The sequence below is a fragment of the Candoia aspera genome, chromosome 2 (genome assembly GCF_035149785.1).
Source record: "Candoia aspera isolate rCanAsp1 chromosome 2, rCanAsp1.hap2, whole genome shotgun sequence".
Taxonomy (NCBI): domain Eukaryota; kingdom Metazoa; phylum Chordata; class Lepidosauria; order Squamata; family Boidae; genus Candoia; species Candoia aspera.
The window spans coordinates 56,432,148-56,450,911 of record NC_086154.1 but is presented as its reverse complement, the minus strand read 5'-3'; the positions used below and the strand labels follow the sequence as shown (position 1 = coordinate 56,450,911).

The window sequence follows — 18,764 nt, the reverse complement described above, 5'->3', positions numbered from 1 at the left end:
CCCCAGTAGCATTTTGACCATCTTCCGACCTGGGAGTCTCATCTTCCGATGGTATATCGACATATCTTTGGTTGTACTGATCCATTTAGTTTTCACGGCAAGAATACTGGGGTGGGTTGCCATTACCTTCCCCAGGGATCGCATTTAGTCTGACTTCTCTGTCATGACCTTCCCGTCTTGGGTGGTCCTTCACGGTTTAGCTCATGGCATCACTGAGGTGCTCAAGCTCCAGCACCACAACAAGGTAACAATCCTTTGCTGAAGTTAGGGAAGGTTAGGTTTAGCAAATATCTTGCTGGTTCCTATATGCCCCTGTTTATCCAAATTCTGTTATGTTGTGGGAGCCTATTAACTTCATTCTGGAACTCCATGTCCCTTATTCTTTGGATGACTAGTTGTTTGGCTTGGTCATAGCCTAATGATATTAAGAATAGTGGAGAGAGTCCATACAAAGCCAGCTTATATTCTACAGCCTGCTTCCAGGGTGAGGAGAAGTTATCTATTAGAAATGAATGAACGAATGAATGTTTATCAGTTTGTATTTGGAAGTACCACAGCACCTTAATCTCTTCATTCTTGACTACTTTTTCAGTATTGTGATTCCTACAATTCTTTGTTGCTGGTAAATTGTTATTGTTGTTGTCGTCACATTATTATATACACAACAACATGAAATCACAACTGCCAGTTCTTTAGCTAGTGTTGGCCTTCATTCACATTGAGTTCTTCCCAGGAACCTAGGATGTCATAATGTATTGGCATAGTGTATGTGCAAATCCAAGCAGTGTGGCCTTTTGTAATAGACAGATGGAAATTTTGTCAATGTGCAGATTTTCTAAGTGCTGTCCAAGGTTTTTTGGTATGGCACCCAGTGTGCTGATAACCACTGGGATCACCACGGCCAGTTTATGCCGTAATCTTTCAACTTCAATTTTCAGTTCTTGATACTTTGTGATCTTCTCCAATTCTTTGATTCTATTCTACTGTCCCCTGGTATTGCCACATCAATTATCCAGACTTTCTTCTTTTCATGTTGGTGATTGTGTTATGTTGTTGTTTATAGTCAGTTTGTGCGATCTTCTTGCACAAGCTGAGTATATGATCTACGGTTTCTTTTGCTTCTTTGCACAATCTGCACTTTGAATCATTTGATGATTTTTCAGTTCTGGCCTTGATTGCATTAGTTTGAATAGCAATTCAGTTTCTTTTTTTAATGTTCCATTTTTAAGCCATTGCCAGGTTTTATCTTTATCCACTTTCCCTCAATGTTTTGTAGAAATTCACCATGTAATGCTTTTCCTTGCCAGTATTCTGCTCACGTTTTTATTACATTATTCTGATATTCATGTTTTGTTTCCTGTACATTCAGTAAGTTACATTCAGTTGTTGTTGTTACTATTATTCCCTATTTTTTCTACAACAAAAACCCTCTGAGATGGATTAGGCTAAGGGAGAGTGAATGACCCAAAGTTACCTAGCTGGCTTTCATATCTAACAAAGGACTAGAACTCACAGTCTCATGGGTTCTAGTACAGCATCTTAAGCACTATACAAAACTTTTGTTTTTAACTGAATTTACTCTGCTGGAGGCTCCTTGTTTAACTCTCTTAACTGATTTCCAAAATAAATTTTATTTTCATTAAAATAGTGGCAAAATTTATCTGCTTCTTTTTACTGAATTTAAAGAAAAATATATATCTGAACCCAGTCTTCATAGAATAATCTCATTTGTATTTGTATCTGAAGTTTATCAACATATTACAATAATTTTTTTGTAGATTAGTTACATGGTAAGAGTATTCCTCATAGATACTAATTAATAAACATACAATGGAAATTTCATCAATGTAAGGGGACCCCTCCTAAAGGTGCAGAAATAGGTGTGAATTATTAGTAATAACTTAGAAACATTGTTCCAAATTGCCTTAAATCCTTCCAGCAAATTTAAATTCCTAAAGCAGTAACTTGGTTATTGAAAAAGCTAACAATTACACTTGAACATTGTCTATGCAGTTGTGTTTTTAATGGTCTAATAGACAGCCCATAGTTGTGCTAGACTCTAAAATGCCCACAGAGGTTCTAAGTTAGAATTTGATTTCAGTGCACTCCTTGCTGAAAGTTATATGCTTTCATTATTTGAAAGAAAATTCCACATTTCAAGATTTTGTTCAAACATTATTACCCAGAATTAACTTTTTCTAGCACAAAAATTAATTTATCCTGCAATGTTTCACATCATCTAAATCATGCTGTAAACCCTGTGAAAGTTGCAGCCTGCCTCTGTCAAATTATTTTGTTTGTTAGCAAAAAGAGCAGTAGTAACATACTTTTAACTGAAGAATTAAATTTTTAAAAGTAGCAAGTTAATTTTCATATTTTATCATTTCACTTCTACATTAAACAGGGAGGGAGGGAGGGAGGGAGGGAGGGAGGGAGGAAGGAAGGAAGGAAGGAAGGAAGGAAGGAAGGAAGGAAAAAGGTGTTGTCAACAGGGCATGGAAGAAAGCCTTAAGATGGTGATTCAGCAAGCTCTTTGCAGGCTAATTGTCTTCATGTGTTATAACTGCAAAAGATCTCACTTTGCACCAATGCATAGAAGAGCCACTCTCGCTTTAAAAATATTTAAGTCAGCAATTCTTTGGATATGTCTCTAGCACTAACTGGAACACAAGAGTCCCCTTGCAAGGCAAAGGACAAAAATAAATGCTCTCTGTTGCTATTATTCTCCTTTAAATGGGACCTGTGAGGACATTATTAAAGCCCAAAAGTTACAGCAAAGAGCTTAAGGGACTGCACTTAGAATTCTCAAGGATCTGAAATGAAGATCTTCTTCCCATTATGGCTGCCAAGGGATCAGAGCTCAACGAACACATACAGAAGATGACATTGACCAGATGCTTACTTACATGTCTAAATGAGCTGTGAGGTGCTGCTGTTGCTCCTGTGTCTTCCAAATACTCATCCCAACTGAACTCTGCTTCTTCCACAACAGATCCTGCATCTATAATAAGCCAGAAACAACAAACGAATCTTAAATGGAAATATGTAACTGTTATGGTATTACAAATTTCTTTATTAGTAAGTGTTTTCCCCACAGCTTTGGAGACAAGTGAAAAGTTCTATCGGAATTGTGTATATTAAAAGGCCATGTATAGCTACCAACTAGTACAGGTAATATGCACCAGTGTCAATTAAACTATGTCACTTGTCAGTCAGTTATCAAAAGGCAGCAGTATGAATTACTAAAGCCCTAAGCTGATTCAGTGGCCTGACCCCTAAGCTGTAGTGAAGACATTAAAAAAAAAGATAGAATGTACTGTATTCCAAGGGTAATGAGAATGGAAATTCTATGAAAAACAGGAATCCTTTCCATTTTAAATTGACTAGAAAAGAGAAATAGGTTTATGAGGTGGTCACTAAGGAATCTGCAGATATAAGAAAAAAGGAGAGCTGCTCTTTCATAAGCACCTTGGATTTGTGACCTATGGCTATAAGCAGCATTCTTTTGCTTTTATGTATTGGACCTATCCTTAAACAGAAATATAGCTCATGGGGGTCAATGGTGTTCTTTTTCCTAAACAATATATATTTTTAATTTGAAAAAGTATACTTCTATGGATGAGTACTTGGGCAGGTTTATCCAAATAAGGCTACTAGACCTGGGCTGCAAAAATTGTATGACCACTAAATGGAAGCAAAAGGTCCATAAAAGTCTTGCACCTTGCTCTCCTGCTACCATTTAGTAATCATAGATGTTTGTGCAACCCAGATTTGAAAGCCTGATCTAAGCTCTCTGTGGAAGCTGGAAGAAATTCATTCAATGAGTACATATAGCAGGGGTCCCCAACCCCTGGGCTGCGGACTGGCACTGGTCCGTGGCCTGTTAGGAACCAGGCCTCACAGCAGGAGGTGAGCAGTGGGAGAGCAAGCGAATTTACAGCCTAAATATTAACAGCAGCTCCCCATCGCTCGCATTACTGCCTGAGCTCCGCTTCCTGTCAGAGAAAGCAAGCCCACTGGCTATCTCCAAACGGTGTGAAGAAAAAGAGGAAGTGCTTGAATCATCCCGAAAACATCCCCACACCCCAGTCCGTGGAAAAATTGTCTTCCATGAAACCAGTCCCTGGTGCCAAAAAGGTTGGGAACTGCTGACACATAGTATGCTTTCACTACACTTCCACCTAATTTTTGTAATACAGGGACATACACACATGTATCATACTTTAGTGTGAGGAATCCGTAGCTTTCCAGATATTGATGAGCTGCAATTCCCAGTAATTGTCACCAGTCATGCTGGCTGAGGCTACTAGAGCTGGAATTCAGCAACATCTAGACAGCTTAATAGGTTTGCCCACAGATAGAAAAACCCAAAATTATAAATGCTTGTCAATGTTTTTAAGGCACAGTGAAATATTTTGTTTAAAAATTGCCATTACATATCCTCAACTACCACATGCTTATTTAGTCAAAAAGGTATTACAGCAAAATTTTGGTACTGTAGAGTTCAAGTGAAATAGCTTTAAGTATTGGTACAAAAAAGACAATAAAGACCAGATGTAGAAAAAATAATTCGGGTCTAGTAATTTGTTCTCTTTACAAAAGAATAAGCGTGTGCAAAGTTTTTGTTAAGAATTTGATCTTTCATTCAGAGCTAAATTATTTTTTTAGTTTGCATAGTTTAAGGCAGGTTCTAGAATGTTACGGTTCAAAGACAGAAGAATGAGGTACAGGAACAGAAGATTCTCCAGGAAATAGTACTGGGCTACTTGTTCACAGTATTCAAAAGCAAAATGCAAGATAAATATCAATTTCAAACCACTGCTGTATTCTTGCAACCTGCAGTGTAATCACGTGTACAGAAGATACACGGAAGGATTTAACAAAGGACCTGCACAAAGTACATCATAATCTAAAAAATGTGGGAGCTGAGGACTGCCAGCAGTTAATCTGCTAACAAAGATACAACAGCTGAAACAGATGGGGCTTATGGGAGGCAGAGGGGAGGAACTTACTTATGATGCCGTAATAAATATATGCCATAATAAAAATGCCATAATTTAAAAGCCTATATACTTTTAAACTGCAGTTTTATCCCTTTTATAGCATAATGTTACACCCAAACCTGGCACAAACAAGTTCTGACCTATTATCTTCAGTGGAAGAGATGGGAAAAATATATTTCCTTTGTTCATGAATACACTACATTGAAGTTGCCATGCAGAGCAAAAGATATAGCATAAATAAACTTCAGAAATACAGAATCCTCATTGTTCTGGGTCTTCTCTCCATAGACCACAAATACCAGATTTATAAAACACAATTTTTGTGCGCTCTGGGAGAAAGGACCAACTATGACTAGCAACAGCGGCCAGGACACTCCTGACTGTTCCTCCATGGCACTGTTAAAATACTAGTTCAAGGCAGCTTAAGTTCCCTTGCATATTCATCACGGAATATTAAAATAGTATAGTATAGAGGTGCAATAGCTATTCTGCAAAAATCTAGACAGCCTCTAGAGGGCAGCAAAGAAGTGAATTTGCTGCCATCTAGATGTTGTCCAGATTTGTCTGCCAATTTTGGCAGCCCAAACATACTATCTGTGCTGTCTAGAACTGTTGAAGAAAAGGCAGGATATAAAACCAGTTGTCCTACAAGAGTAGTTGGTTCAGGTAAGGGCTAAGGTATTGGTCCTATAGTGTAACTGTGTATGCTGAATCCTTCTCTACCCTTTTCTGATTTTATTTCATACCTTGGATTTGAATTAGGTTCTCCTACATTAATATATAAACATGAGCAGTTCTCCCAGCACTCCAATTTCTCCTGAAGTTGCTCAGTTGCCAGTATTCCTGAACAGTTGTTGAAATGGTATAGCTGAGGAGGCTGACAAGCAAGGTCAACCAACTCATGATGTTCCTGAGTCTTGTCTGCCTCTGTGATTAGGAAACTGTTCTGTGGAGCTTATTATTTAAGTTCCAGGTTTGCGGCATTCAGAAATGTGAGTGGGCACATGCATGCCCCTGCTTGAATGCCTACCACTACTGCCTTATCCCATAATCTTCATGGTAGGCCTCTGAAGCTTGCTGTTGTATGTGAGTCTATATTTCCATTTGTCATGTTTCCTCAATAGTTCTTTTGGTTGCTAGGCAAAAAATATTTCTATTCTTGATGGGACAGGAATGCTTGAGGATGTTCTATTGTGCATCTTTTTTCTTCCTTCTTTTAATGTGTTGAGCTCATGAAAGAATGGATAAGTATAGTGTAAAGGAATTCAAAGTCATCCTTGTATGGATGACTGGGAATTGTTACTTTCAGTATGCGTTCTTGCTGGTATGCTATACTGAACCTGATGAAGGAACCTGTGATGTCATCTTGTGTTTTGTGAATACAGTGACAAAGAGTGTGCTAGGGTTATACTTCCATCTTCCCTAGATTCATCTGGATTAGTCAGGCATATGATTATTGTCACTGGAACAATTTCCACTGCAGTATTTCCAATGCCTTTGCAGACATTTCAGTTATTTCTGTGCTATTTTTATTTTTATTCTTTGTATATTTTCCATTTCCAGGATTAGCATACACTGTATATAATGACCATTCTGATAGCAACACAGCACTAATTACAAAACAATATAAGCATGAGTGCAGACTGCTCTATTAGTATGTAGCCAACACTTTTGTATAGTTCCATAACTGCAATTCTACATCCATGATGCTGCTGATAGAATGACCATTATATTCAATGTAAGTTGAATCTGGAAAGGGAAAATACAGATCTAGCTATTAGTGGTTAAGGCAACTGGCTAGAAACCAGGAGACCGAGAGTTCTAGTCCTGCCTTAGGCATGAAAGCTCCCTCTCTCTCAGCCCAACTCACATCACAGGGCTGTTGTTGTGGGGAAAACAGGAGGAGGAAGGAGTATTAGGTATGTTTGCCACCTTGAGTTATTTATAAAAATAATAAAGGTGAGATAGAAAATAAATAAATAAATAAAAATAAAAATAATAGATAGCTAGCTATTGAAGAACAGTCAAGAAAGCCAGCATTATGTCTGTAATTCAAAACCACATTTCATTGTCTCAGTAGGAAATTAAACTGAATATTATTATTAATAGTTCCTTAGCAATAAATCTAGAATGAACTAATGTTTAAAAACGGAAGAATGTAGCACTATTTCTTAATGTATTTTGTTTCACAGGAAGTGAAGTGGGGAGAACAAAACCAAAATCCAAGATTAATGGAAGTTTCCAGTATTTTAGTTCTTCATATATGAAAGATTGCATCAAAGATCTCAAATATACCATGGCATTGTTCATTTTGTCAATACTGTCTATTTATTTCTTGAAAGGAAAACATCACACATATTCAAAATGGGAACTGACAGCAGGTTATCCAAAATGAGTACTAATTCCAAATGTTATATATATATAGTTTTTAGATTCTCAAAAAAGAGAAATTACAAAATGTAAGGTCTGGTGTAACATCATATATGTGCCATTTAAGCAAGTACTGACTGGGAAGTTCTGTGTTAAAGAATTAACTTCTGCACAGCAGAATCCTCAATTCTATTTTTATGTGGTCCAGACTGCTATAATTGTAGCCATGATTTAATTCTGAGATCAAGTGATTCCAAATAAGCTGAGTTGGCGTGAGTTCCATCTCCAGAATTGTAATACCTGTCTCATGCTGCTGTTCTCCATTCATTTCCACAGCAATCTGGCAATACTCCTTGGGAGCAGAAAGGAGAAAAACTTAACCCAGTCACTGTCTTGATCTCATCAGCATCCCAGTGTCTGCTTCGCCAGGCTTTCAATGTGTTAAAGAAAAAACTGTGAAGAAAATTGAGAAGCATGTTTTTATTCATAAATCTAGAACCACATTCCCATTTCTTTCATTTTTATAGAACAAAATAAATATAAAAATCATAGCACTTCATTGATTCTACCCCCAAAATCTACTATTTTTCTAATACAGAGAAGATTTTGCTACAGAAATAGCCTATTATAAACAAGAGAGTAAAATAATGCTACTGTTTCACTTTTAAGGTGTAAATACATTTTGTTTCACTTTCATGCAACTTCTTAAGTCTATCAAAAATAAAAAGCCCCCATTTTGTGTTCCTCAACTAATTCCAACTACATGACATAAAGCTCTACACAAGAATCCTGTCACATTTTAAATATCTGCAAAGACTTTTTATAAAGAAAGTTTGTGAACAATTCTAAATTTATTAAATTTTTTATACCGTCAGGTAGGAATACCTTACGATCAGCAATAGGGTAACTAGTAATAGATTGCACTACTAAATAAATACATCTTTTGATCAAACCTTTAGATGATACAGTAAGCTTAACATTCTGGTTAAAGAGGCATACATGTTGGTGGGCACAATAGTGATACTCGTTGTTAACCAGATCTTCTATGTGTTGTGTGAACACATCCACTGTTTCGATTTCAGATCCAAAAGACCACCAGAGAGGTTACAACACCAACTCCTACTATGGTAGTTGGCAAAATGCTCTAGGATACTTGATATGTAATATCAGAGACTTGCTATTCCTTAAAAAAAAAGGCAGTTACATTGATGATCAGGGGAAAAAATAGAAAACCCATATTAAGACAATACACTTATTAATGAAAATTAGCAATTAATGCACATACTTGTGAGTTCCCAGAACTCTTCAAAAGCAAGCTGATTAAAAATACAATTTAAAAAAAGGCAGAGGAATATATCTCACCATGCTAACTTTAACACGTTACACTCAGGTTGCAAATTTTCAGCTGACCTAAGAAAGAAACTATTGTAAAGAATTTTGGATTTTCTACCTTTCCTAGTATACTATTAAATGTTAATAGTATACTATCAGCATACTATACTATATATTAAAAGTTATTTTTTTATGAGAGATTATACTTCTCCTGGAAAAAAGAACAGCTGAATAATCTAACTCTACAGCTTTTGAATAGTTACTCATTATCATTTTGGTTCAGCAAGATCTTTTAATGTACCAGGATCAACTAATTTCACCTATGTAATTAGATATAGGTTAATTCTTGCATTTAGGTTGTAACCCACATAACATTTTCAACACCTCTGATACGTTTCATGGCCTAACTCCAAATGCTATTAGTAATTTTCAGTACAAAGATGAGGGAACTTTTGCCCCTTCCGTAAGTCCCACTATTGTCTGCCACCAAAGGCAAGAGTCAAGGATGATGAACATTAGTCCAACAACTTCTGGAGGGCCAGATGGTCCCTACAATGTCTTTAAAGACAGAAATTATTTGTGGCCAGAATATTTAGAGGCTACTTCCACAGGAAACTATAGCCATCAAAGGATGTCATGCTTTGTCCACAACAGAAAAAAGACGAATGACTGGAGGGACGAGGCTTCTCTACCTGGGCTGCAATATTTGTCAGAGGAAATCCAACTAATCCACTCCATTCCCTCTCTTTACAAAAAAGTATTCAAGTAGCCTTTTTTTGTTTTGATACTATATTATTTGCTACTCCTGATTTTCCTTGCTGCTGTATGTATTTTATTTTCTCCTGTTAATTTGGCTTTATATTTATATTCTATTTGGGGGCAGGACAGAAACTGTGATATTAATACATCCCCAGAAGTGGGTGCCACTTTAAGTAAACATTGGGTTCATCCAAGAGTGAATGTGTGCACCTTGGAAGCTACACTCCAAAAGTGGGCAGGAACCACTGGAGGGAGGCTTTGGGGGTTTTATGGAGTGAAACATCTCAAGTCCCTGTAAGGTTTAAGACAATAATTTTGTTGACAAATGTCCCCCTTAACCCCCCCAACAACCCCCCCCCCGGACACCATATATTTCTGGCTGCAAAAGGGATCTGATGGGTACTACGTATCCTCAGGCCTCATCTATTTCAGCCCTTCACTAGAGAGCTTTATTTTTAAATTCACATTAGAATTTATGTTCAAATCAGTTCCAAACGGGGACATCCAAATGTAATTTTCCTATAAGCTAAAGTAATACCAACTGGGACCATGGCTAATAGAGGAATATCGTCAGCAAGCCCATATATTAAGGCAGGATGAAGAGACTATAGCATCATCACAGCAGCTTGGTTTATTTGCAATGAACATATATGGGAAAAGGTTCAGGTACTGCACAGTCCCATATTTATTCAGTGAAGGAATAGGTGTAGTGAATACACAGATAAAGTAATATTGATTCAAGCCCAGATGTGTGCTCATCTAGGGTCCTCACAACCCAGCATTCAATAGTTAAGTTAAAAAAGAAACTGGTTGAGCTTATCAACAATTGAAAAATATTTTTCCTCAGTTACAGTTGCAGAAGTATCTTTTAATAATGCTGATGTCAAAAATTCAAAAGATGTTTTCAGTCCTGGACATATACTGTTTCAGTCCTGGACATAGATTATTTGCATAACTGCAGCCATAGCTAACTGAAAATTAGAAATATCAATTTACTTTGACCTTTTTTGTTTGAATTTAACACCCTAATTGTTGATATACTAATCTAAATTGAATTTATACTTACCGTATTGAATAACACACTGGGTTTTAAAGTACAAAAATGTGGTAAGGCTTAATGAAATATGTTTTTGAAGTTCTAATTCTTGAATTTATATGCAAGCAACTTCTCCCAGAGATTTCTGGACTGGGCTAATCAGAAGGCAAATATGGAAAATAATTGCACTAGCACATAAAAAAATAACTTCTCCTTATTAGATAGCACACTGGATTTAAAAGTAGAAAAATGTAGTAAAGCTTAGCCAAATATACGTTTTAAGGTTCTAATGTTAGCTTGATATGCATCTGTGAACATGACAAATTCATGAAATTAAAGGTTTATTCATGATAAAGTGTCATGCTGTGACTAGAGGTGATTGAATAATTAACCCAATAAAAATACTATATATCCTAATCTAGGTAGGAGAAAATAAAGAAATACTTAGAATGCATGTTAGCATGCTCATTCTTGTAGAGTAAAAATATAATTACCAATTACTGTGAACTACAATAAAGATAAAGCTGCAAAGTGGGTGAATTTATAGTCTACTGCAGTCACTACTTGGCAACCTGTGAATGTTCTAAAAGCCAAAATATCTAAGGATTTAAAACATCAAAATGGATTTTTCTTTTAGCATGTAAAAAAACTAACGCAAACTTTTTGTATTAACTACCACTGCTTTGTCAATTTACATCCCTCATCAGCAGGTAATTTCCTATAACTGAATTAAAGGCACAAATCATGTGTTTTACACATAAACTTAGGGAATGAAGAGAATGTAGAAGAAGTGAATTCCTTTTACAATATTTTGTTTATTCCAATTTACATAATTTTACTTAATATATCTTCCTAACATAAATTACTGGATAACAAGATAATCTGTCACTAGAAAATTATAAACTGTTTTGAATATCCCATAGAGTATGGCAAATAGAGTTTACATTAATTTACTTTAAAAAAACAGGGAAATGGTTTTGATAATTTCATAAATTTGTATGCTAGTATTCAACATAAGGGTCCTATAGTTTTCTATTTAAGAAAGAAAAATTCAGTTATCAATGTAAACAAAGTTTGGGCTAAATAAATATCTAGAAAAGATTCTAAATTATAACATGGGGCTTGTTATAAAATTTCTGAATACAACTATTGTACCACAGAAAAATAAAACAGATTTGTTTACAGATGTGATATTGTTAATGTTAGACTGTCATTTTAGGTCTCTCTTTTGATTCACTGCATTAAACAAATCCATGGAAGAAGAGAGAATGAATAATGAGGATTCTGCAGAGCCTGCTATTTATAATTAAGGGAAAGCTAACATTGGTTCATGGCAGCTTTCCTAACTTTGTAAGTATTGGGTGTCTTCTCCTGATTCTGACTGATTCCAAGGTCTGGAAAATACAGAAGCTTTTCCTTCCCCAAACATTGCCCCCTAACTAGCTACCACAACAGCTATTGGTTAAAAGACAGAAAGATAGAGCAGACAGATAAAATAAGGCAAATTGATATGAATACTGCCACATCAAATTTGGCTCTTATAAAAAATTAAATTGATTTTTTTTTTGCCACAGTGGGACAAAGACATCCAGAGACATAACAGCATCTCAAGAAGTACACAGGACACTTTAGATTAAAGCTGTGCTTACTTGCCAACTAAATGACTTCAGCCTATTCTGGATTCAATTTTCAGCTGCTAACCCTCATCTGCTCTTTGATCACAGCCAAACACTGTAACTGTAGAGATTGGAGGGCCAAGGTCAAAGAAGAACAAGAACATTAGAACAAATGGAGGACACCTGCTTTGAACTGTGGCACAAGTTCATCCTTTACCTCAAATGTATTGAACAAGAACAGACATCAAGCAGAATCCTAACACCCTGAGGAGATAAGCAGATCCCTACCCTTATGATCACTTTGTTACAAATAAATAACAGGAATAGGAAGGAATAGGTGAAAAATTCTTCACCAATAATTTATCAAACCCCTATATGCTGAACATTTCCCCTCTACATTCACACATCACAGCTAATTTATCACAATTAGCAACAGCACATCAGCAGAAAAAAAATACAGAAACATGGATTTTTTAAGAGATGGAGGCCTAAAGAAGTAAGGGATAATATGAAAGAGACAAGTACATCCTCTGTTTTTCTTTCTGAAGTTTTAAGAAGCCTAACACTCTAAATGACTTCTCCCCACCGTCTCGCTCCTGGAAAGCAGAGTCAGAAAAACACAGGACCACACTGACTTACACAATCAGAATTCCCTAAAGAGAAAGTAGAATGTTCAGTGACAGTTGACAGGGGTCAGCAATGGGGGAGGGGCACCTGACCATTAGCCTGGGGGTCCAGAGGGCACATGGGACTGGTATAAATAAATAAATGCAGTTTTCTCTGGGAACAAGTCGCTTTGATGTTTATATTTAAGCCTAGGCTATTTATCAAGCATCCTATCAGTAGAAATCAGTGGAAAACACAGAGCCTCTGATTTACTGAGGCTCTGAAGTGGCCATATCTTCATTTGTTTAAATCATATTCTTTTTTCAGACATTTAACACTGCCTTTTCTTTGTAAGCCTGGGTGCTGGGGAATAAAATATCTAGCTAAAAATGGATGAAGTTGCCAACTGACCAAATGTTGCAGAGTTACTAAGACTAATTCTGCATCATTTCAACTTGTATTTCCTCTTTGACATTCATTCTCATAGGTTCCATAGTTCCTGATAATGATTAAAGCTTTTTGTCCAGTCTTCCCCTTTATTATACCACTCAAATTAATGCAATTAACCTCTTTTGAATATTTACAAATGCTGGGAAATCAGAGAATATTTTGCATCCACTGTGAATTTCCAAATACTTCTGACCAAAAAGTATGAAGATTTTTTGTGTTCCCATTAGTCTGAAACAATGTAAGTTCCTTCATTTCTTAGATAATCTCTACCCCAGCATTTTAATAGCCCACAAGTTCCCACATCCAACCTCTCAAATTCTGCTTTGCTTTTCTCTCTCTCCATATTAGACTATCAATCATAATATATTATCCCATGTGCCAAAACACTGTAATCCAAGCAGTTTTCCTCAGTTTGTTAAGGTACATCAGGTAACCAGCTTTATACACACCTAATGAAAAGAATTCTTTCAATCCTGTGTTTGTTGTGACAGGCAAATCTGTGTACGTGTATGAAATAAAAGATGTATAGTAGCACAAAGACAACAGTGTCCTCTTATATACGTAAGTGTGCAAAAATCAGCAAGTACAAATGATCACAATCTACAAACGTCTTCAACTGCTCTGCTAAGGTCTACCTGCATATGATGCTATTAAATGTTCAACTCTAGAGGTTGGTTGAAACAATGGTATTCATTAAAAAATTCAACCAGAAAAATGATGCCAGGATAATGGCAGGTGCATAAGTTAAAATTGATCAAAAGGTCAAATAGGAAAATCAGTAATTAATAAAAAATATTCACTCTGTGTTATTGTATTTATGATAGTGGTTTTATTATGTATGGGAATAAGAATTCCATATGGACTGAGAGCTTCCCATGCGGCCCTAAGTTATTAATTGTATACTTATGCATTCCTGCTTAGAGTTGTTAAATACATGCACAATGCCTGCTTCATAGCAGAAAACTGCTATATATTACTAAAGAAATGGTACGCTAAAAGATGTATTTTAAAATTAAGTATTGGTTACCTAGGAATGTTTAAAAAGAACAACCAGAAAGCAGCAATGGCAAACCATTTCCATAAGGCTGCCAAGAAATCCACATGCATTCAGTAGAATGTAGCACAAGTGCATCTTGAGTTTTTTAAAATATGCACACATGTATAAAAAAAAACACATACGTACATACGTACGTACATACATATATATATAAATACACACACACACACGTATATATATATATGTTTAGTTCCATGAATATATTTTATTCATGGAACTAAACATAAGTACCTGTAACAAACCAAAATCCATTCTGGTCTGTGGAAGAAAAATATTTACTATAGCTTTTGTTTTAAATCCATCCTTTAGGGTACCATTTGCCAGTTTCAGTACTCACCATTATTCATATTTAAACCCAATGCAGGACTGAAATATATGATCATGTTGATAACTGAAATGAATGACTAGATTTTCAAAATGTTGGCAATTTCAAGTTACTTACACAGTTTCTGTTGAGCATTTTGATGTGAAATTTTAAGCACTAATTTAGATCCTTACCTGTAGACCTTAAATGTTAATAGTATACTCTTATTTTTAACAAGTTTTTTAAATGCTGAGGAGGAACAATACAAAGAACATTTATGGCTCATTTCCATATTTCAGTACTTCAAATAGATATTTCTGAATAGAAAATGTTCTCCAAATTATAAGTTCATCTCTGTACATGTTTATTCCAAGTAAGGTACAACTCATGTGTAACCTTACTGGTTTGAAATACTGAAACACTGAAAAAAATATTCAGTAAAAAATCAAGGAGAACTCATTAAACAAGCACTTCTATTACTTGTTGCAGAATAAGAACAAGGAAGAACAAATGCTAAACAAAACCCTTTCAATACAATTGCTTAAAGTAAATGCTCTTTGAGCATTTAATGGGGATGGCAGCTCTGAAAAAATAATGCTTGCTGCCTTTATAATCATTCCACATATTATATTTAAGACAAAGCTTTCAGTGAGAAATCAAAATTGCAAAAATACAAAGACAGCAGTCTGTTTCATTACAAGCAAATGATAACCGGCTATAAAGTGAGAGGGAGCAGTGATCATATGAACACATTGCAAAAACCAAAAAATGTTTTTTTAAAAAATCTGTTTGTTTATCTGAAAAGCAAAAGCAGAAAGAAGCTATGGAACAGGTCCAAATAATTGATAGGAATTCAGCCTGTTGAATGAAAATAATTCCAGATAACTTGAGCTTGATTTGGCGTAATTTAGTTATGTATCAGTAGAGAATCACCAGAACCAAAGATTAAGTGCTGGGCTTTCACTGATGCACTGATTTCACTCAGAAGGGAAGAAAGTCATGTCTGTAATGACGGAAGATCCAAAAGATCTTTGCAAACATACATCTTTAACAGAAAGCATAACATTTGTAGCTAGCGGTTCCATGATCACTCCATTTAACAAAACCAAATCTGACCTTGACTTGATCGTTCATGGAAGTTGGAAACCCATGCACAGATCATGCATAGGTAACAACTGAACTGAAATAATGTAACATGTATTTTGATTAAGACAAGATTATAACAAATATTTAGTTACTGTTAAAGAACAAGTTTGACATCAATAGGAGTTTTAACTTTCCCAGTTCAACCAACAACCCCTTAAGTCTGGAAACAGCAACACCAAGTTTGCAGATATCAGGGTGCCCACTGCTCCTCTATAAGGGGTTGGCAGTCTTGGATTTTTAAAACTAATTTTTAACATTGCTAAATCTCAGGAGAGTTTGGTAATTTCCATCTTGGGGCTCGTACTCTCATCCCTCTAAGTGCAACATGAAGATGCCCCCTTAACTGTTTCTAAGGGATATGTCCTCTTCGTAACATTGCCTTTATCTCATCCCCAGTTCACCAAGGAGACACCTTAAACGATGCTTTAGCTGTTCCAGTTTAAAATAAGTGTCTTCTCTTTTCTCCCAACACAAATCTTGCTGTGGTCATGTTCTATGACACTTCTGGTGATGACACACAGGTTGGGATTTGTCCAGCTTCCACTGGCTGCCACAGGCATGCCTTCTAGCATCCAGTGCCTAGAACTTTCCCTTCCTAGACATTTTGCGTTGGGCTGCAAAAGAGATGTTGGCTTCCACAAAGGAGTCTGCCCACATAATGCCTCATGGGCTGCCACTACCTCCTTTGTGGAAGCCAACATCTCTTTATGAACACAGGTTTACCACTCTTTTGAAAGAGTGCTTAGGAAAAAGTGCTTAAGAAATGGAATCAACATTCTCTTGACAGAGCGCTAGTCCTGTGCATGTATATCACTTACTCGTGGCAGCTCTTTCTCCCTTTGATAAAACTCTCCAAGAGGCTTATTGCTACAACAAGGTTCACCCCACATCCTTCCAACTTGTCAAACAGCCTGGGGGACAGGTCAAAGGCAAGGAGAAGGGCCATAGGGATGAGCAGGGGAGAGCTCTCCCGGTGCACTGGGAGCGTGAACTTGCTTGTATGAAGCAGCTCTTCCTTTCTGCACCCTGCCTTTTTTGGAGCAAGCATTTACTGCTCTTTTCCTTATTTTTATTTAGGAAATGTATATGGCTGCCCACCTTAAGCAAATAACTCTGGGTGGCTCACCATACAAACCAATGAAAAGCACATGAAGAGAAATACAAACGAATATAATAAATACCAAGTAAAAATACCAAAACCAAGGCACTTCATACATAATCTTCAGTCACAAATTCACCAATGTTAGCCTCTACCAACAACCTGGTTCTAGTCCTTTGGGAAAACCCAGACTTTTACAGCCTTTTAGAAGACCGGCAGGGTCAGGGCATTATGATCTCCTTGGGAGGCAGTTCAAGTGCACTAGACCTATGCCCCAAAACAGACCAACTGGCCACAAGAAGGCAGGAAGGGCATGGAGTGAAGTGGGATGGAGTTCTCCCAGCTCACTTAAATCCCTGGCAACTAAGGATTGGGTAGGTTCAGGTTTTCTTGGCTTCTGATGAATACAAGAGCTTTCCTTTCTAGATTCCCATTGCCTTTGGCTTCTTTAAGAACTTGCTTTTAACTGTGATACGCGAAGACCCTGGGAATAAACGGGAGAGGCTGCATTAAGCTGGACAGAACCTCTTGCAAATGGGAAGCTCTGCAAGCATACTGTGCTGGTCTCAAAGTTGCTGGAATCCAAGAGAAGTAGCCTTTTGGATGATAAGGAAGGAAAAGAGAACCATAAACAATATCTAGCTCTCTTCACTCCCATCAATCCACAATGCAGCAATTCCCCCTTTCAGATTGTCTTTTCTAATTCTCATTTTGTCATCTCAGCAATCACCCTTCCCGAAAGATTTCTTTCCTCTCTCTCAACTAATTTGAAAGATACTTCTACTTAAAGAAAGTGATGGTAAGTTACAAAACAATTCATTTTCTTTTCATCTCCCCTCTCTATTTTGTTTTTCTTTTCCCATCTGTTCAGTATTCACTTTTGCCACAGTTCCTATTTCCAAAGAAAGTCTTTCTTCCTTGAACTATATCCCTTAAGACAGTCATACACATGAATTCATTTGTTTCAGATCCCATTACTTCCTATAGCTCTTTCTATAGCTCAGGAAGTAATTCCAATTTGTCAGGGACTGCTAGATTAGCAAATGAAGAAACATAAAACAAATATCTCCGGTAAGAACAATCAGAATTAAATTCCTCCATGTTGCGTTCAGAGGGATTTACTCCCAAGACAAGCTGCCAGCCAACTCCTGGGCACTTTTCCAATTGGGAGTTCTACTGGAGCCATCCTCACTCTCTCTCAGCCCAACCCACCTCACAGTGTTGCTGTTGTGGGGAAAATAGGAAGAGGAAGGAGTATTAGGTATGTTCGCTGCCTTCAGTTATTTATAAAAAAAAATAATAAAGGTGGGATAAAAATTTAAAAAAAATGGCTTTGCCAGGTTGTTTGGGTCAAAAGGCGACTCTGGGTGACTATGCAATTTTGCAGATGAGATAATATTTGTAGGGGAGAGAAGAACCTTCAGGTGGGATTTTACCTGGTGCTTCTGACAACTGTGTGGTCTCTCAAAGGTGCTTTGTCTGAAATTTCATCATTCATTCCCATGCCAATTATTTTCATTAATTATTTCAGATAACCATCAAGTTTTTTTTTTAACCCTGGAGTTTACGAGGTAGTTCCCCACCCACCCCATGAATGAGTTTTTCCAGCATGAGCTTTGAAGAGACGAAGGTGCTGTAGTGAGATGGGCAGCCATATAAATCAAATAAACAATCAATCCCCTACCCAGACTTCTCAGCCTGCCTCATCCGTTCCTTTTCCCCTTCTCATCCTCCAGAATAGCACTAAACCTGTGTTTACTCACTTCGAACATACCTGTGTATGTATTTATGTAATTTATATTCAAAATAGATTTATTCATCACACAGAACTCACAAAAATAAAATACAGGACCAGGGCTCAAATGTTTGGCATTTACAGAAGGACACTAAAAAGGCAGACAACTTTCCAGAATTATTATAGAAGTCATTCTCAAAAGTTCCAGTTACTACTCACAGAGAAGTTTCTTTACCAAAATCTTTTCTGTC

At 36.7% G+C, this 18,764-nt stretch overlaps 1 protein-coding gene across 1 annotated transcript in view; it reads right to left on the bottom strand.

The window, feature by feature from the left end:
- The window catches only part of SFMBT1 (Scm like with four mbt domains 1), a 105,203-nt gene that overhangs the window by 46,190 nt on the left and 40,249 nt on the right, over window positions 1-18,764 (bottom strand). Inside the window, exons 2-3 of the mRNA XM_063291880.1 lie at window positions 7,674-7,826; window positions 2,907-3,001 (exon numbers count right to left, since the gene is read on the bottom strand). Coding sequence (XP_063147950.1) covers window positions 2,907-3,001; window positions 7,674-7,701 — 123 coding nt within the window. The 5' untranslated portion in view covers window positions 7,702-7,826. The remainder of the gene's footprint in view (window positions 1-2,906; window positions 3,002-7,673; window positions 7,827-18,764) is intronic.